This window comes from Ursus maritimus, unplaced genomic scaffold, assembly GCF_017311325.1.
Source record: "Ursus maritimus isolate PB19 unplaced genomic scaffold, ASM1731132v1 scaffold_17, whole genome shotgun sequence".
Classification (NCBI taxonomy): Eukaryota; Metazoa; Chordata; class Mammalia; order Carnivora; family Ursidae; genus Ursus; species Ursus maritimus.
Window position 1 is genome coordinate 55386988 of NW_024424119.1, and position 19768 is coordinate 55406755.

Here is a 19768-nt window from a genome sequence, read left to right on the forward strand (position 1 = left end):
TAGAGAAATTATCCGTTTCCGGTGTGTCATACAGAGTAGCCGAGGCTTCCGGAGCGCGGAGCCACAGGACAGACACCCACAGTTCTGGGTTCTGGGTGTTGATTCTTGGGGTTTCACCGCGTCAGCTTGCTTCCAGCATGTTGCAAAATAACACTGGAAGAGGGGCGCCTGGGTGGGTCAGTGGGTTAAGCGTGTGCCTTTGGCTCAGGTCATGATCCCGGAGTTCCAGGATCAAGCCCCACGTCGGGCTACCTGCTCAGCAGGGAGCCTGCTTCTCCTTCTCCCCCTCCTCGCTCATTCTTTCTTTCAAATAAATAAATAAAATCTTTTAAAAAAATAATAAAACTCTAAGAGACCCAACTCTAATTGGAGGTATAATAATCTCTAAATAAAATACTGCTGTCGGATGGTTTGGTTGCACATGGGAGTGATGCGGTGTCACACTCTGAACGTCCCCAGATCCCTGCCAGCCAGTGACTCGGAGCAAATCACACTCCAGCTGCCCCTGCTCTTGGGCCTTTGCCGCCAGGACGCTCCAGCGCCTCACCGGCTGCTCAGAGCCGTTCGGGGCGAGGGGGCTGGACCTGAAAACAGCGTGTCCAGTTCTGTGTACATACGCAGGGTCTGTGGCTTTTGTGGGAATCTTGGTGTGTCCTCGAGCTAACAGGAGTTGAGCGATACCGGCTTGAATCTTTAAAAGTCTTTGTGGGAGCTGCCGGCTTGTAGAAGTGAATCGCTGGCGTAAGTGAAAGAAAGCTGCGCTTGGCAGGGGTAGCAATACGGGATCCTCGCAGAGTGACCGAGAGGCCGCCGGCGTGCCTGCTAGAGCACGTGATCGATGAAGGGAAGAGGAGCTGGTTTATTAGAGTCTGTCCGAGGATGCTGGGAAGTTGGGGAAAGCCAGCCGACCAGCTCCTGTGGGCAGATCTGCTGTCTGGCATGCCGTTGTCGGGACGGGGCGGGGGGCGGGGGCAGCCTGCGAGTGTGGCAGTGGCCCCCGGGCTTGTTTCTCCCGCATGGGGGTTCCTCTGTGATGCCCTGACTCTCCCGTCTTGCTCCCTCGGGCAGCCCTCCCTGTTCAGACCCCAACCAACGACTCCTGGACAAAAGCCGCCACTGCCTTCAACAGCGCCGAGCCTGGCTCTGCCGAGGTGAGTGGCCGCCCCGCTACTCGGGGCTGCGTGCACGCTTGCCGCCCCCATGGCTGGCTCGTCCTGGGCCTCGTGCACCCAGTACGCAGCCCGGCTCTCCCTCCCCACAGCCACTGAGCCTGGCCCCGGGGCCACTCCCACAGGCCCTGGCTTGGTACTTGTCTCCGGTCTTGGCTTCTCATCTGTGTGAGGTCCCCGTGTGAAGGGGCAAGGGGGAATAACCCAGGAGAGGGGGCGACCGGGGCCCCTCCCACGAGCCTGTAGTGGCGGTCGGTCTGTCTGACCTGGGTCACCGGGGAGAAGCATGGCAGCTGTGTCCCTGGCACCTGCTGCGCGTCTTGTGGTTTCGACCGTTTCTTCATTTGTTGGGCACCACTGGCGGGTCGGGGCGGAGGTCAGGACAGGACTAAAAGGTCCGGCATACTGGGGGAATGTGTCTTAGCCATAGGCTTGGTCTTGCCTCCTGGTCCCATGTTGGCATTTGGGGGTCAGGGCTCTTAACCCCTTTTGTGCCTCGCACAGCAGGGTTTTAAGAGCAGCCAGGGGGACAGCGGCGTTGACCTGAGCGCTGAGTCTCGGGAGTCGTCTGCGACCTCCTCCCAGCGCAGCTCCCCATATGGCACTCTGAAACCAGAGGACATGAACGGGCCTGGCCTGGAGCCCAAGGCTGACAGCCACAAGGAGCAGGCTCAGAAGCAGCCTGAGCCGAAGGTAAACTGGAAGTCTGTTCACAGAGATCTGGGCCAGGGCAGGAGGGGCCATCATCCTTTCTCTTCTTCCCCTCTCCCTGGGGCTCAGAAGCTGGGGGTTGGGGTCCTTCCAGCTTGTGTTTCTTAGCGTCTGCTTTTCCATCAAGGATGCAGAACAAGGCTCAGGACAGAGCAAGGAGCATAGACCAGGACCCATCGGCAATGAGCGTTCTCTGAAAAACAGAAAGGGCTCAGAGGGGGCCGAGCGGCTGCAGGGGGCTGTCATCCCGCCTGTTAACGGAGTAGAGATTCATGTGGACTCCGTGCTGCCGGTGCCGCCCATTGAATTTGGAGTTAATCCAAAAGTAAGGTTTGGATGTGTTTTCTTCCCGCCCCCCCCCTTCTTTTTATACTTGGAGAGAGACGAGGGTGCTGAGACAGTGTCGTCACCGAGAAAGAGCAGGGAAATGGGAGCTGAACGGAACTCTGGGGGAGCATGTCGGTGTGCTGGACGCGGCAGGTGCTATTGAGCTGCCTTCTAGATTATTCTGACACTAGCCAGGTTCTCAGGCTGAGCAGACCAGTTATCTTCACTGTCTCCTTTGGGTTGGCCAGTGGGCACAGGCAGGGAGCCCAGAGGGAGGCTCGGGGTGGCATCTTTTCTTGGGTGCTGTCTGGTGAATGCTGCTCCATCGAGGTTCTGAGTCACTGAGACTATGGATCAGATTAACATGTGTTTCTGCTGAGAGGTGGGCCGGGTAATTTCAGTGGATTCCTCCTTCTTTTCAGGACTCTGATTTCAGCTTGCCACCTGGTTCTGCCTCTGGTCCTGCGGGGAATCCAGTTGTCAAACTTCAGGATGCCCTGGCCAGTAACGTGAGTGTGCTTCCACCCCAGGCTCTGTTGTTCCCTGTGCGGGCAGGTCCTGGAGAGGAGGGAGCAAGCCTCCTGGGGGGGGCGAGGGGGGGCAGACTCTGAAGCCAGACGAGGGGACCAACACCTGGTTTGGGGTTAGCCACCTGACCTGGGTGTGAGGCGTGACGCGTTTTCTAGCTGGTTGCATGTCCTTGGGCAAGTTGTGTAAATGTTCCACACCCTGGTCTTGTGATCTTAAAATGAGAAAGTGTAATTCCTAAGGTCTGGTTTATTTGACAGTCTGTGATTCTCCGACCTTCCAAGTCCTGTGGTTATGTACGTTTGATGGTGCTGGGACAGATGTCTTCATTATGAGCAGTTTCTCAGAATCCCTGTAATATGTTCCTGGGCACTAGGCTTGTATGGGAGGGTCTGTTGGCCACATTTCCAAAGAAATGTTACAAGGACCTCTTTTTTAGTTTCGGGTGTGGCGGCTGAGGCAGGACCTGGGCTCTCCAAGCTAGGTCTGGGTGCCTCCATGCTCCGTGGGGTGGGGGCGTGGACGCGGCTCTCGTGGATTCTGTTGTGGAAATCCATGAAGGCTGCTATCTGGAGGAGATAACCGGGTCTCTCTTGCTGGCAGCCTCATCCCTGGGGTCTTGAGTGCATGAGGCCCGACCTGAAGGTGCGTTGTGCTGTGTTGTCCTGTGCCTCTGTGCCTGTCGTATTCCATGGTTTCCTTTTCCCCTCCAGGCGGGCTTAACTCAGAGTATTCCCATCCTCCGTCGCGACCATCACATCCAGAGGGCCATTGGCCTCTCCCAGATGTCCTTCCCCACCGCGGACCTCACCCTGAAGGTAACACCGGTGGAGAACAAGGCGGGGGGCCCCCTGGGTGTCTTAGCTTGGGAAGGGGCAGGAGCGAGCAGCCCCGCCCGCCGGCCCGCGTCCTCCATCTGTGCTGGCCGCTGCGTCCCTGGTGGTCATGCTTCTGCCACCCTTGCTTTTCAGATGGAGTCTGCACGCAAGGCTTGGGAAAACTCACCCAGTTTGCCAGAGCAGAGCTCTCCTGGAGGTGCAGGCTCAGGCATCCAGCCCCCGTCATCTGTGGGAGCCTCCAACGGGGTCAACTACAGCTCCTTTGGCGGCGTGTCCATGCCACCCATGCCTGTGGCCTCTGTCGCGCCTTCGGCTTCTCTTCCAGGTATGCCGCTCCCCGGCCCGAACCAGCTTGGCGGGTCGCCTCCCTCGTTCTCAAGGGAAACTTGGATCGCTGGAGTGTGCAGAAGTAGGAGTGAGTTTGTGGGTCGGGTGGCCTAGCTTCCTAGGCACTCCCCGCTTCCCTGCTCCCCTTCCCTGGGAAGCAGACCAGGAGCCAGCAGAGACGCGGCTCACCGCCGCTGAGTGGCTCAGCCCTCTGCGCTGTAGCCTCTGTGAGAGAAGACTGGCTCTCCGCGGGTTAGCCGAGGAGACGAGCTCACACCTGCAAAGTGCTTTGTATCAGCCAAGCCCTCGATAAGTGGTAGCCATCTTTACTGCTGTGTTGGTGGCCAGAGGGAAAGGGTGGGGGTTTCGAGGGCCCAGCTGCCGAGCCCTAGTGGTGCAGTTCCTGTGGCCCATTCTGACCTTCCACTGTGGACTCAGTGCAGGGGGATGGAGAAGCCATGGGCCGAGACCCAGGCCACCTCCACGTAGTGGAGCCGCTCCCAAGGGTGCGGGCCGGTGGGCTGGGGCCCGGGTGGGAAGGGTGGGCTGGAGCCGGTGCCCGCTCCTGGGCCCCGATGCCGCCGCCTGCCTGTGTTCCCCAGCGGGTGAGTCGGTGTGGGGCTGCTGGAACACGGCTGGCGGCAGGGGCCTGTGCAGGCTCTGCACACACTTCCCCCACCCCCCGCCGATGCCCTGGGAAGGTGTGCACGTGGGAACATCCAGGAACAGTGAGGCTTGACTCTGTTGTCTCCTCTGGGCTTCTGTTTGCAGGCAGCCACCTGCCGCCTCTATACCTGGACGGCCACGTGTTCGCAAGTCAGCCCCGGCTGGTTCCCCAAAGCATACCTCAGCAGCAGAGTTACCAGCAGGTGATGAGAGCAAGCCAGGCGGCCGCGTGGGGGACAGGGGTGCAGCGCACAGTGGAGTCACTTCCTGCGTTGACTGGCGCGTTAGCTCGCTTCCTGCGTCCCTCACGTGTAATGCCCAGCTCCCAGCCCGTCCTAGCAGCCAGGAAATGTTCAGTGAACGGACACAGGAGAGATGGGGAAGAGGAATGGAGCTCCACGCTCCAGACTCTCAGCTTCCCTCTCTCAGAGTTCTTCCTGTGTCCTAGCTGGGGAATTAGCTGAAATGGAATTCTCTTTGGTATCCTTTGGTATCAGGTATCCTTCTGATGAAGAGAAGAGAGGCCTAGAGTCCCAGGCATGGATGCGTTAGAAAGAGGTAGTTTTAGAAACATGCAGGCACTTGTTTTCCTGTAGGATGGGCGTATTTTCTGTGCTGCAAGGGGCGGGCTTCTGGAAGCCTCCCTCCTGAAGCCGGTGTGGAGCCTTCTGATGGTCCAGCACCCCACGGACCTGTGTGCCAGGATGGTGGGGCCCTTGGGCAGAAGCAGATTTGGGGACCGCGGACAGAGGACTTGGCCTGTCCCGACTTCTTTATAAAACCTATTTTTAAATTTCACGTGGTTTAGATTTACAAGGTGTTGATGTTCGCGTAACCGGATCATACCACGTGTATTCCTCGCGTGCGTGTCCCGCTCACCGTTGGTTCCGAAACGCACCGCTCTCGATGCCTGTAGCTAGGATCCGTTCTCACTGTTGTACGGAATCCAGTGTAGGAACATACCAGGGTTTGGGACTGTTACCCGTTGTTTGCTTTTTCTCAAGAGCAAGGAAAGCACCGGAAGGACATGCCCCAGCGTGCATTTGGGGCAGTGTTTCAGCTGCCGTGTGGAGAGGGGTGGGCTGAGGTGTGGGGCGTGGAGAAGCAGCCCGAAGGGCCCCGCGGTTACCTGCCCGGCTTCCTGTCCGCAGGCTGCCGCTGCCCAGCAGATCCCGCTTTCCCTCCACACGTCTCTGCAGGCTCCAGCCCAGCTGGGACTGAGGGGCGGGCTGCCTGCCTCCCAGGCTCAGGAGATCTTCAGCTCCTTACAGCCCTTCAGGTGAGATGCAGCCAGGGCGCCCACCTCACCTCCACGGCCAGTGGGCTCGCTCCCTCGGCTGTGCTGCTGCTCCGCGCCTCTCTGCTGTGGAGGTGGGGGCGGAGGGGGTGATCGCGGTCACGTCAGAGTCATTATTGACGGCTGCACGAGCTGCGTGGGCGTGCTGGCCCTTTATGGGCTTTGTTTTTTCTTTCCACATTATCCTACCCCTTCGCAGCCCCTCCCCGTCAGCCACCACCCTTGGTCTGCTCTTTCCATGTGTCTGAAGTCCTGGGCCTCGGCACCACACAGGTTTTCCCGTGCCTTGTACAGCCTGGATACGTAATCTAGTGACGCTCAAACTGTGGTTCCTAGGCTGGCACTATCCGCACCATCTAGGAGCTTGTTACAAATGCAGACTCGCGGGCTCTGTCCCAGGCCTCCTGAGTCAGAAACCCGGGGGTGGGGGCGGTGAGGCCAGTGATGTGGGTTTGAGCAAGCCCTCCGGGGGGTCGTGGCATGGGCTCTTGCTTGAAGTCTGCTGGCGCCCCCCGCGTCTGACCCAGCGTCTGTCTGGCTTCTGCAGATCTCAGGTGTACATGCATCCCAGCCTGTCACCGCCCAGCACCGTGATCCTGTCAGGAGGCACAGCCTTGAAGCCTCCGTACTCGGCGTTCCCAGGCATGCAGCCCTTAGAGATGGTGAAGCCCCAGTCCGGCTCCCCCTACCAGCCCATGAGTGGAAACCAAGCCCTGGTCTACGAGGGCCAGCTGGGTCAGGCTGCTGGCCTGGGCGCCTCCCAGTTGTTGGACTCCCAGCTCCCGCAGGTCAGGAATTCAGTCCCTCCTGCCCAGAACACTAGGCCTCTTTCTTTCATGACTGTTTTTTCCTTTTTATCTGCTTCTTGATGTGTGATTTGCTGCTTCTAACCTTGCGACTGGTCCTTGGGCTGCTGGGACTGGGGCCAGGTCCTCTGCCTCTTGGGAACGGTCCCGTCTCCTGTTTATCCCCTGAGAGCACTGCCTCTCCCGCGGCCTTTCTCCGCGCTCGTCCCGGGGGGCTTGGAGATGGGGCGTGTGTCCTGGCACACCCACTGATGCTTCTGGGCTGCTCTCCCCTCCCTTCTCCCCAAAACCCCAACTCTCGAGCCCGTACTGTCCACTGCTCCACTGGCCTCCATGTTGCCCTGAGTCCACGTAATGGCACTCCGTGTCTGGCTCCACGTCTTCCTCTCCCGTGACCGTCAGCAGTATCAGACAGCTTTGAGGGTCACTCTTCCCCTGCTTTGGCCCCTAACGCAGTCTCCCCAGCACAGCTCCTGATCTAGCCGCTGGTGGTTTTGATGTCTGCATACATGATCACCTGGTCTCCGTTCCACGGCCCCCTTGCCACCCGTGCTGCACTGTGCTCACGGTCCCGTCCTGGCTGGTCAGCGCCAGCAGCTGGACCTCTTCCATCATCTCAAGCTTAAGGGTCTTACCAGTCACCAGCTCTGCTCTTCTAGCTCTCTCCGTCTCACGCGACCCAGCTCCGGCCCTCCGTTTACCACCTGCCCCCGCGGGCTCGCTTCCTTCCCTGCCCGGCTTAGCAGAGCCGCCCTGTTGGCATTTGCCCGCCTCCGGTGTTCTCATCTGGGTAAAGTCCAGTCCTGCGCCTGCGGAAAACCAGACCCACTTGGGCTACCTGTGGCCACACGCCGACAGCCACCTTTGGGAGTGTCTGTGTCCCTGCACTCGGGCCCATCAGTCCCCTGCTCCCACTGCCGGTTTCACACTTGCAACTTTCTCCTCGCCATCTTCCACCTGCCCGCGTCTTGCTTCCCGTGTCACTAGAGAGATACAAGCCGTGACAAAACGAGATCTTGCACAAAGCGCTCCCTGCCGGGTCTCCTGCTACAGGGGTGGGCTGGCCGTGCCAGGGGGAGGCCCTTCCAGCCGGGCTCCTGCTGTCCCCTCAGAGGCGCTGCGGGGCCACCATCCAGAGAGGAGCCGCCTCTCGTTCACACCCAGCTGACCCTGTTATTCCGCTCGTTAAAGAGACAAACCCATAAAACTTTTTTTAAGGACACCGGTCCGTTCCTGATGGTTGTCTTTTACTCTTATCCTGCTGACCCGTTGATAGCACTTGACCCAGAGGGTGCTCGTAACCCCCCGGAAGCGTGTTCTTCACTCTGGTTCACATGCACCATCCTGGTGGAATCCTCTTCCTCAGCTGCGTGGTCTGCGCTCCCCGTGCCCCCTGGGCTCTGCCCTCCAACCTCTGTCTAGGCCTTGGCTCTAAGTCCCATCAAAATTTGGGTCTTCGCATTCCCACCAGCTATATGTTTTCTGGCCCGTGGGCTGCCTGTCGCTTCCGCTCTGGCGTCTTAGGGCATCTCAAACATAATACGCAAAGGCATCAAGTCCAAAACCTGATTTTTCTCCCGGTCCTTCTGGCTGCCTTGTCCATGTTGCCCGTAGGTCCCCACTTGCCCCCACACCCCCTCTGGTCCTTTAGCAGGTGCTGTCGGCTCTACCTTTGGAAAGTATTCAGAATCCAGCCATTTCTTGGGCCCGACAGTCTGTTCTTACCACAGCAGCCGGGGTGCCCCCTATAAAACACAAGTCTAGCCACACCACACACTCCAAAGTGTGGTACCATCCTCCTCCTCATCCCGCACCCTGTCGTGTGCAAGGAGGAGCGTGGGGGCTGGAGCTCTGGCTGCCACTTGTCTCCATGATGCAATTCCAATAGATCCTTCTGACCCCCCACTGTGGACTCAATGCAGGGGGATGAAGAGGAAAGTGACTGAGAGACAAGAAGTGGCCTCCCTGCCCCAGTCCTGAGTCTCCAGCCCCGCAACCCCATACACACACGTTCTGCTGTCATAATAGCCTTCAGAAGGATCCAAGAGTCTCCAGTTCCAGGAGCCCTGAACCCCAGAACCCGGTTGAGTTTCCCATCACCTTTAGAGGCAAAACAGTAAAGGGGTTTTGCCTTTTCGTGCCTCACAAACGAGTACGTAGATACACGTCCATACACCGTTGGCTTCTGGGGGTTCGCTTGGACATTACTTCCTGAGAAGTGCTCCTGACCTTCCCTAACTCTTCCCCACCCCCACGCACAGGGGTTTGCTGCCTGCGCTCCCATGTTGGGTCCAGGTCCAGTGTGGCCCTGTCCTTGCTGCTCCCCGGGTCTGGGTGTCCTGGTGCTCCCCCCCGGTGCACATAATGTGTATTCGGCAAAGCTTTGCTGGGTGCAGGCCTGGGGTGCACGTGGCCCAGCCCAGCCCCGGAGAGGAGCCGCTCGCATCCCACGCTCGCCCCAGGAGCACCTCAGCGTGGCACCTGCTGTCCGCTGCTGTCCCGGCTCTGAGCTTGCCTTCTCCACCTGCCTGGTTCCAGCAGTCAGACTCGCCCTACCTTCCAGGGTGTGCCCTAGCAGAAATCCAGAACCTCACTGTGCAGAGGCCGTGCTTTAATTCTGGGGAAATGAGAACCTGAAGTATAACGTGTGTTCGCTCTCGGGGTCACGTGTAAACAGTAATTTGTGGCTTTCTCCCCCACATCTGTTCTTCCTCTTGACTGTGTCTGTCCTCCAGCAGCTGACGATGCCGCTGCCTGGCTCCCAGCTGCCTCTGCCGCGGTACGGCTCTGGGCAGCAGCCGTTGATTCTGCCACAGTCCATCCAGCTGCCGCAGGGGCAGAGCCTCTCTGTCGGGGCCCCCCGAAGAATCCTCCCACCTGGCTCCCAGCCTTCGGTCCTTAACACCAGCAGAGAGGTGAGGAGGACTCCAGCCTGCTGTGTCCCGGGGAAAATCGTTGCTAGCTAGTCAGGAAGCACTGTTGGGGCAGAAAGGGCCAGAGGGCAGGTGCGAGCTCTTGGCCTCACCAGACCACTGGTTTCCTGCTCGTGAAGTCCTCTAGGAACCCCATGGTGGGGCCCCCTTGGTTCCCGTGTAAGCCAGCGACATGAGCCGAGACCCAGAGCAGAAAGGAAGGAGTGTGTGGTGGTGATGCCTGGGGCTGATGGGCCCGGGGAGCTGTGGTGGGGCCGTCTCAGAGACTGGTCCCAGACATCCCCATAGAGCATGTGTAGGACTGGGGTCCAGGCTCTGTTGACGGCCATCCTGGGGGTGCACAGTCCTCTCTCCCCACCCCACTTCAAGAGAACAAAAATGCACAGTTCTTGGTTCCAAGAAGCAGCCTCTCCAGCCTGGACTAGAGGGGAAGGGGAGTGCAGATTCCTTTAGACGATCCCGCTCTCCCTGGAAATTCTCATCGGCTGGCTCTGCACGGGGTGGGTCGGTGAGGGCCAGGCGTCTCCGGGGCCATCAAACAACCTCTCATTCCTTCTTGGTGTCTTCAGTCTTCTCAGATGGAGATGAAGGGCTTCCACTTTGCCGACAGTAAACACAACGTCCCTTCGGGAGCCTCCGTGCCGTCACCACAGACTTACAGGTAAAGGTGCCCTGGGGGTCAGATGCTGCATTGCCGGGTACTTGGTCTAGACGGGACTCCGTGGTTCAGAAGAGTCTTAGGGGCCCAGGGAGAGCCGTGGAAGGGCACTGAGGTGGGTCCCCTTTGAGGCCACGTGTCACCTTGAAATTTCAGTGCCGGGACACAACACACGTTTTAGTTAACCATGGGGAAATCAGGAACTGGCAGAGTGGTTTTGCTTCTAGTCATCATAGTAAAATGCTCTGGTTTGGGAGAGCTTTCTGGACAGGTAGGAAAAGGAACGGCTGATGTTTTAAAAGCGTGAGGCCCGACCTCAGTACTCAAAGCTTTCTCAGCAGATTTTCCAAAGGATCCACTGGCCAGGAAGGTACACTCCCTGGAAGGCAAGGAGAATTTCCTTTCCCGGGGCTGCATGTTCCCTGCACTGGCCCCTGGTCCTGCCAGGGCCTGTGGCTTCTGGCCTTGCCGGGCCATGTGTGCCTCTCATAGCGCGGAGTGGCCCCTTCTCTTTGCGTCCTCGGTCTCGGTCTCTGCCCCCAGTAACTGTCCCAGGTCCCTTAGCTGGATTTGGGGGTGGCTTTGGATGAATTACTTACTGTGCTAGAAAGTCGAAGAACCTCTGGTTCTGCTGACATGTTGGCCCCCGAGGAAGAGTGTGCGGGGAGGGGGAGGCAGCATGCTCTGGCCTGAGGCCCGCGGGTGGGTGGGTGGGTGGGCGCGCGCGCAGTCAGGTCTTGTTGGCACGTGGGAGGTGCCTGGAGCGCCCTCCTGTTTTGTAAGCGAGTAGAACAGACACGCATGACTTGCAGCGCTCTGAGAGGTTAGCGGCAGGGCTCCAGGGTGCCCCGAGGTCCCTCTAGGGGCGTGCAGCCGCCCTCTGATCGGGGAGCACTCCCGCAGATCAGAGCACCATCTCGTCTTCCTGCCGCGGCCGCTCTGCTGCGCTCTCTTGAAGCATTGAGGCCAAGTCCTCGTCCCTCCTGTCTGTCCCGTCATTCCACGCTCCACCTGCATTTCCAGAGAAAGGCATTTGTGGGACCTTTCCCCATTCCATCATCTTTTCTGTTCGTTCTTTATCTTCTTGGCCTCATTTATTTTTATTAGTTTGTTTTGTGTTCTGACCATATTTTCCACATAGGCCAAAACAACAGAACTGTGTGAGAAACACAGACAGCAGCACAGAACGATGAGCGTAATTGGGAGTCACGAGGGAAGCTCTGTGGATAAGCAGATGCTGTCACCCCTGCCGCGTGGGCAGTGCTGAGCAGCAGGTGGCCACAGAGGCAACCCCAGGGCTCCCCGAGCAAGAGCACATGTAGGAGATAGAATCCGTCACGAATAGCTTTTGTTTTGTTGGGGTTGTAACCGGGTGGGGAAAATCGGTGTATTTTTCTAGAGCGGTATTTTCCCCGTTTTCTGGAAACAGGACTTCTGAGGCATGCCCTGCCAAAACAGGGTTCCCTGGTCAGACACACGGGGGTGTGCTTGTTGGGGTCGTGGCCCTTGGCACAGGGTCTGGGCAGCCCCATTGTCAAGGGTCCTGAGGAGCTCCACACACAGCACGTCTTAGGCTTTTTTTTGACCACAGAGTCTCTTTCATCCGCGTGGCAGCTAGTCAGCATCAGGAGAACTGGGTAGTGTCGTCAGCGGAACACATCCAGGAAGATGTTCCGAAAGATTTTTGCTCCTTTTGGTTTCTCTTTCCACTCGCCAGCCCCCCCTGCCCCCACTGTCTAAAAAAGTGAAAACTAGGAGTAAACTTGGCACCATTCTGAAATCAGCTTCATAGACCGTTCGTGTGGGTCACAGAATCCCATTGGTCCGTACCCTCCCAACCCCGAGAGACGGTCACTGCCCGTCTACCTGTCCGGTCAGTGTCTGCCCACAGCCAGGACCTCAGCCCCTGCGCCCTTGGGTGCGTCTCTGCGAGCTGCTCCGGCGCCCTCTGCACTCTGGCTGTCTGAGGTCTTGGCTTTCCTCCGTCCGAGAGGGCGCTGCCCGAGCCAGGGCCGCGCCGTGTGCTAGGCTTGACTCGGTTTCTCTGGCGACGCGTGTGTTCTCACCCCCTGCCTTTGGTTTTTTCAGGCCTAGCTCTGCTAGCCCCAGTGGGAAGCCCTCTGGATCAGCAGTTAACATGGGCTCTGTGCAGGGACACTACGTTCAACAGGTAGAAGATGGCTTTCCAGACCCTCCAGCCCCGGACGCTTAGGCCCGTCTCCAAGCGCCAAAAGAGAAGGGACTGTCCAACCCATTTGAGTGCTCCTCTTAAAAAGAGAGACGTGCCCTAGTGCTTAGAGCGTGGCGCCGGGAGCCGGCAGCCCGAGTCCCTCCTGGCGAAGGCATTTCTCCTCTTGACGGGCGTCTGGATCCTTCCTTGTCCTGCAGAGAAGGGAGGATGCGGATTCCTCTGAGGAGGTGACGCCAGAAGGTGGACTCTCCCTCCATAGCGATTTGGGCTGTGAAGGCGCTGGGACTCGGTTAGGTCTGTGGGTCAGCTCTAGAAGCCGCGTGTGTGTGCGTGCGCGTGTGTGCGTGCGCGTGCTAGCTCTAGTAAGTGCTGTGTCTCGTCTCTGTCTTGGCTGGGTGGGAGGACACGTGGAACGACGCTTTCCCACTTGTAACAGAAGGGGTTTCTCAGTGTCTGTGCCTTCGGGCACTGTTCTCGCTGCTGCTGGAAGATGCGCTGGGGCTCCAGAGCTCACACACGTCAGGCGTGGCTTTTTAATAAAACCGCATTCCTGGCTGACGGAGGCGGAAGTTTGATCGCTCATTACGCTCCTCCTAACTTGGTTCCCCGGAGGGTCGCCCTTGAATTGCTTGGACTGAGCTGCTAAAGCTTTCTTGCAGGGTTCACAGCCCGGTGGGGGGCAGAGTCAAGGCTGGCCACAGAGCTGCAGGTTAATGGGACCCTGACTGGGAATCTCCAGGCCAAACTAGGGTCCTGGGGAAAGGTTTCCAAGAGAGCAGGAGTCGGAGGGGGGCGTCGAAGATGGGGGAGGACCAAGTCCACACAGTGGCCCCGTGCCCCTCGGCAAACGTTCAGGAGTTACGACTCGTGGGGTGCATTTGGATCTGCTCGGGGGCTCTTTACCCTTGGGGCACGGGGCGCACTGATTTGAGAAGGTCCTTCCAAGTTGGCCTTGGATGTGTCAGTCCTGCAGAGGCCCGTGGCCATCCCAGAATGCTTCCCGGAGGACCCGCCATCTTCCTGCCTCCCCGAACCACTGCCCTCAGCACCGTGGGAAGGGAGAGAGCACCTCATGCCCGTGTCCTTCCTCGGGGAGTTCCTTCTCGGTCTGGTCCTTCCACCAAAGGGTAGCTTTTCTCTGTGACCCAGGAGCAGGCGGGGGCGGTGGGTGCTGTGTATCCAGACAGATGTTTCTGCATAAGGGTAACTGTCTCTGTCCACATTCATCTGTCCAAAGGCCAAACAACGAGTGGATGAAAAACCCAGCCTGGGAGCCGTGAAACTGCAGGAGGCCCCCTCAGCCGCCTCCCAGATGAAGCGAACCGGAGCAATCAAGCCTCGGGCGGTCAAAGTGGAGGAGAGCAAGGCCTGAAGGTGCTTGGCCACGCCTCACCCCTCCCTTGAGGACAGGGCCGCTCGGCCTGGACACAGCCAGACGCTCGGACATCTCGGACATCTCACCAGATCCACCGTCCAACCACCTGGCCCGGACTGAGAGACCTCCCTTCCCTTGTTCACTCCCGAAAGCTCCGTTGTCCGACCAGCTTGCCCCCGTGGATATGTGGCATTGACCTGCTCGCTTTACTACGAAGCAAACAAGCAAATGACCCCGTCCCCACGACGTCCCCGCCTCCTGTCCACAGTGACCGTGGAGTGACTCAAGCCTTTGTGCAGTACCGATTTTAGTTCGAGGCTTTTTGTTTTAAAAAGCAGCTAAAGTTTTTACAAAGGAGAAAGGAAAACAAAACAAAAACAGAAGCTATGTGTGCATAGCTGAACTTTTCTACGTTCTTTGCCATCCTCTCCCTCACTCCTCCTCTGTCTCTGTACCACACTTCCCCCTCTCTCCTGGGGCCACTGGGCCGTCCCTGCGATTCCTGAACACAGGACTCTTGGGCGGACGTCCCCCGTGCTCTCAGTGGGCTAACCGGTGCCGGTGCTCGCAGAAAACGTGGAGGGCACGCGGGTGGGCAGCTCCTTGCGAGCAGTGAGGGGGAGGGGCAGGTTAGGTTGGGGTGTCAGTTGGGTTCCAGCCCCTGATCTGATGGTCAACCGCGAGAGCTTAGGGGCAGCCCAGTGAAGCCAGTGGTGGTTTTAGCATAATCATGACACAATTTCTGTCCTGGACTCTTCTAAAGCCAGTGGACATCACGCAGATACGGAGTCCCCGGGGTTTCCCGGCGCGGCCTGGACGCTGCGAGCTGACAGCACCGCGGGCCCCGGCGGCATCCCTGCCCCTGGGCTCCGGCACCTGGGGGCCGCTCTTTGCCCCGCACGCCCTTCCTTGAAGCCTTCCATAACATGCCCTCCTCTTCCTCTGAGCCTGTCTCTTTCTTGTCTGGATCCTCCTGTCCCGCCACCTTCCGCACAGCTCGCCCCTGGAAATCGGGAGGCGCCCTCACGTGGGGACGGGCGCGTGGACGGCTGTCAGGCGGGGTCCGCAGCAGAGGCGCGTGGCCCTCGAGGCTGCCGCGAGAGCTTCCTTTTTCTCCTTTTCTTCGCTCCCCCCGCAGACCCAGGTGGGGCAGAGGGCCCGAGCCGGGCAGTGTCCGTCTTCCCGGATGGCTGGGGCAGGGTCCAAGGGGAGGACGGCTGGCGGTCTGACCGGTCCGCCGCGGCCACGGGCAGCCTCGGAGAAAAGCCTCTTAGGCGTGTAGCAGTGGCCCTGGCAGAACGTTCGTGTGAGCCATTGTGTGCTGGGTTTTTGTCGTTTTTTTTTTAAAATAAGTCCTAGAAGGAAATCCTCCCCGATTTTGTCATTCCGAGGAGAGGGGAAGGCAAATGCCAGGTTTCGCACATGCTCTTCAGAGTAACTAACCGGCCCGCCACCTACCTGCACGAGTTCTGCCACCGCCCCCGGTGGCTCCAGGGAGGACCTGGCTCCGGGGACAAGCAGGAGGTGAGTGGGGTGAGCCCCGCAGCGCGCACCCTCGGGGCCGCCGCACGCGTGTCTAGCGTAGAACCAGGTAGAGAGCAGCGCCTCGGGAACAGCGCTTGTAGCTTCTCGGGGCTCTTCCCCGCTTTACCCCGCGGGCGAGCGTGCCGGCCGGACGCGGGGGCCTCCGGACAGGGTCGGTTTTCTTGACAGATGTGCTAGTGCTTCACGTGCAGCTTTGTGTTCCCCTTCCTGCCTCCACCCTCAGACCGTGCTGCTCACCAGCTGGCCCTCTTCATGCCCGAATCTTGATGCTGAGGTCCCTTCAAGGGCCGCTCGCTTGACGGGTGGCTCGCACTTGCCTGCCCTGTGTGCTCGTCTGCGCTTTCTCTTCCCTGCGAGTGTGTGACTGCTGTTGTCCCTGTGACCAGCTGCCCTGCCCACCGCTCCCCTCTGCCGCCACCTGCCTCCCGTGCCCGGCTGCCCCTGCAGGAGCCACACACGTTCGCCGCCTGTACGCTCAGAAACACGGCCAGGCCCGCACACCTAATTCCGGTGCACATTGTATGTCAAAAGGAAAAAAAGGTTTTCTCGTGTTGAAATTCAACAGAACCGCCCCGGATGCTGTTCCAAACTCAAGGTGTACCCTTCAGGTGAACCTGCCATCCGCGTGACAGTACTTCCTGTTTGAGAAAAAATAAAAACAAAAGGTCACCTGTTCGCCAGCCCTTTTCTCTACCCCTGTATTTTCTCTCTTTCCCCCTCCCCAATAAAAACAGAAAACACTAGAATTTATTTATATGTATTGATGTTGTAGGTCTAGGTGAAAAAAAAGTAAATGTTTCACTGCTCTATTTATATATAATGTCTGAACCATTCTGTGCAGGAAAGGCCAGGAAATTGCATGTGACGTTCAGCGCATCCGCCACCTCCGTGTGCCCGAGCTGCGGTCTCTTTCCCACTAAGATACAGATTTTAAATTGGGCTTGGGGCCGAGGGCAGTTCTGAGGCCTGCCCGACCCCTGTCTCTTCCTCAGTCTGATGAAATGCAGTTTTTAGTGCAGAGAGGTTTTAAGGTGCAATATCTCTTCTCTTCATGTGGTTTTAGAACCCAGCTCAAGGTAATAGGGCTTAGGGTCTTATTTTGGTTTCAAACCCCCATCCTCAGTGCAAATCCATGCAGAGGCCTCTACCAGGACGCCATGGGGCCTTTGGTGGGAACGGGTGAAGACCAGCACTTACCTTTCTGGGGCTGAGATTGGTGTAGGGGGAGGGAAGTGGGAGTGTTCAGAGCCCTCTCACTGCACCTCTGCCTCCTTTCTGATGCTGGCAGCTTGGCCCTGGCCATTGATGGTGCAGCCCGTTGCTTGGCAACCGGTGACCCCGCAGTAGTGTCTGTCCAGTGTCAACTACTCAGTGGGGTGAAATCCCAGAGTGTGGAGTCGAGTGTCCAAGAGGCATACACCCCCCTGAAAAGTTCCCTGCTGGTTATATTTGGTCTGGTTTTCTTTACCGTTGCTTCCCCCTTTTTAATCCACATTATTGTTTTCAGACTTGGAATTCATACACTTCTGCCTCTGGGATCCTTATGAGGGAAAACAGAGGATGACTTACACATTCAGAAATCGGTTGAGTTCCAAAGCTGTGGTCATTCCAGCCACTTCTAGGGATATTGGGGAATCTTACGAAATATGGACCTCTGGTCTCTCCAGCTATGCCCTCGCCCTCCTGTCTTCTGGACCTGCCCTCTGGACGGGTGGTGAGGTTTGTGACTGATGCTCAGGGCTACGGAGGCAGAGGGTGTGCACGTGGGTGCACGGCCGTGTCAGAAATGGCCCACTGAGGCAGTGTGTGGCAGACTGGTAAAGCCCCTCCCTGCTGTTCGATTCCCCTCCACCAAGTAGCTGCATGTTGCCTCTCTAATCTGTATTTGTCCCTTTTCACTGCTTGCAGAGCAAGCCTGGGTTAGGTCTGCGGGAAATGGCCTTTGACAACCAAGGACAGTAGAGTGTTTGTGCTTTGTCATGTTCTGTGCTGAATGGGAAATGCAGGCTTCCAGAAAGCCATCTCTTCCTGCTTGAGAATGTGAGCTGGACCCAAGAGATCACCTGGGACAGGGTGGCTCAGTGTTGGGATCAGGCACTGTCCCCAGCCATGCCCTCCATCGGGACCACCAGTGCATACTTGGCTAGTGATCTTCCAGGCGCATCTGACCTTGCCGTTCACCATATCCCCACCCTCGCTGGGTAGCAGTGTCCCCAGGACCCTGTCTTCAGCATGTTACGAAGCCGTGGAGTGGAAATCTCTGTGAAGGCTGTGTGGATGACGTTCTTCCATTGTTGAAAGGGGACACTGTACTCGAAGCTTTTGACCTCATGCCTTGCCTAGTAAAAAGGGTTTGGGTTTTTTGTTGTTCTTGAGGGTTGTGTTTTGTTTTTGTTCCCTTTTGTTTTTATTTTGGCCTTTCCTCTTTGTCTTTTCATGTAGACCAGATATTTGAAAGGGCAGACGATGGCTAAAGGTGTAATGTGCAGCTTGTTTATATATTTTTTGGGAAGCTTTTGCCTTGGATGGGAAACGGAATCATGGATTCAGCAGGTCATGGTGGCACACTCACCCTTTGCCCTTCCCTCCGGAACAGTACCTATTGTTTCTCCTTTCAAATATGTGATTGTACTAGCTCTTTCCATATGAAAGAATTCTCCTTATTTAAATAAAAAAAATTTAAAAAAAAAGAGAAAAAGCTCTAAAGCTGAACATGCTTTCTCAGGCTGTGTGTCCCTCGATTTCTGTTGTCATTTGATGAGAGAGATGGAAGAATTTTTACGGACAGCTTATGTGGAAATCGGGACTTGGCTAAAATGCTTTAAAACAAGGTGGGGGAGAGAAGGGATTGAAACCTATAGATTAGGTGCATCTTCCAAATGGGTGAGCATTAGTGCCCATTCTTTCTCCTGGTGGGTGATAATTAAGGTGTGCAGGACACCTGCCTGCGCTTTGCCCTCCCCCTACTTCTGAGAAGTGGGTGGGTCAGAGGAGAAAGCATCTGATTTGTCATGGTTTATTTTATTATTTTTAAATTTTTAAGTAAGCTCAGGACCCCAAGATCAAGAGTTACATACTCTGCCAGTCAGGCGCCAGCCAGGCGCCCCTGCTTTGTTGCATTTTTTTTCTTTCTTTCTTTTCTTGCCACTTCTTAGTGACCCTTTTCTTTTGCTGGGAGGAGAGGATTATGCTGCACTGTGGAGTAGGAAGGATGAGTGCTCCAGGCATGGGGAAGTGAGGGATCAAGAGCTTGGATTTGAGTCCCGATGGTGATGCTCGGTTCTGCCCCACCCCCACCCCAGCTGCATGACNNNNAAGGACCCCCCCCCCCCAGTCACAATTTCAACTGGAAAATGTCGATTTAACAGTACCTACCTCCTGGGGGTAGTGTGGATTCAAAGAGGTCGTGGGCACCAGTTAAGAATGTAGGAAACTTATAAATCATCCCCGCGAAGAACACTTTCCATGAGGAAAGACTCCTTCCTTGCAGATTCCTTCTGCGCCTCTTGACTGTATGGAAGAACTGGGACCTGGGCATGGGCTGTCTTGGCTCTAGCGGCCACACCCGTTCCCTGGATCCACTGCCCCTAGGGACGGGTGGTTCACGGAACCTCACCAGGAGCCAGCCAGCCCCACTCCTCCCGGAGCCCAGGGAGCCCCCGGCCTCAGGCGGGGTGAGCCGCAGCTCGCCCCCTCTCCACAGCCTTGGGCGAGGCACGGTTAAGTCAGAGGTACCCCTACATTCGTAACCCGTGTCCTCTAACGCTGGGTTGACCAACATTCGTGGGGGGAAAAAATCTTGCACAGTGAAGAACCGTAATTGTAGTTCCTAACCCTGAGGTACCCATCCGTGAGATGCACACACACATACACGAAAGGACCAGGACGTGGGAGACTAAGAAGGGTGGTGTTCCCGTCGGTTAACCGTCCCGCCCCGCCGTTCCCCTGGCCAAAGGCGCTGTGTCACCCGCAGGACAGGCTCCGCGCGGGGGCCGGGGGCGCCTGGGGGGACGGAAGAGCTGCGGCTGGGGTGCAGGGGCCCAAGGGAGCCTTGTGGGGCGCGGGGGAGGGGCGGCAGGGGTCGCGGGAGCCCGCGGGAGCCTGCGGGAGCCCGCGGGAGCCTGCGGGAGCCTGGGGAGGAGGGGCGAGAGAGCGGCGGCTGGAGAAGCCGGAGCCCGGGGAGCGGCAGACATCCGCACGCGAGTTGCTCGCCGGACTGCACTGAGATGGACACGGTTAAGGACCGACTGTCTTGCTTTTTAAAAACGACACCGGAGCGTTCAGCGAGCACTAAGTTCCCGGGATACCAAAGCCGTTAACGACGCACGACAGAGGCGGGTCTCCGCGCCGCTCCACACCCTGACAGCCCTTGCGGCGCACGCGCGGTGCCCTGGCG

At 57.8% G+C, this 19768-nt stretch overlaps 1 protein-coding gene and 2 non-coding genes across 3 annotated transcripts in view; all 3 read left to right on the forward strand.

The window, feature by feature from the left end:
- PRRC2B (proline rich coiled-coil 2B) overlaps positions 1–14127 on the forward strand; it is an 84464-nt gene extending 70337 nt beyond the window's left edge. Inside the window, exons 20-32 of the mRNA XM_040632091.1 lie at positions 1069–1151; positions 1674–1862; positions 2008–2205; positions 2630–2716; positions 3449–3553; positions 3707–3899; positions 4673–4770; positions 5719–5846; positions 6412–6652; positions 9409–9585; positions 10173–10264; positions 12350–12431; positions 13690–14127. Coding sequence (XP_040488025.1) covers positions 1069–1151; positions 1674–1862; positions 2008–2205; positions 2630–2716; positions 3449–3553; positions 3707–3899; positions 4673–4770; positions 5719–5846; positions 6412–6652; positions 9409–9585; positions 10173–10264; positions 12350–12431; positions 13690–13824 — 1808 coding nt within the window. The 3' untranslated portion in view covers positions 13825–14127. The remainder of the gene's footprint in view (positions 1–1068; positions 1152–1673; positions 1863–2007; positions 2206–2629; positions 2717–3448; positions 3554–3706; positions 3900–4672; positions 4771–5718; positions 5847–6411; positions 6653–9408; positions 9586–10172; positions 10265–12349; positions 12432–13689) is intronic.
- On the forward strand, positions 4288–4364 carry LOC121103202. Its single transcript, XR_005835354.1, has one exon. It is a non-coding gene; the product is annotated as a small nucleolar RNA SNORD62 (small nucleolar RNA).
- LOC121103200 lies at positions 8536–8620 on the forward strand. Its single transcript, XR_005835353.1, has one exon. It is a non-coding gene; the product is annotated as a small nucleolar RNA SNORD62 (small nucleolar RNA).
- Positions 14128–19768: the final 5641 nt, after the last annotated feature.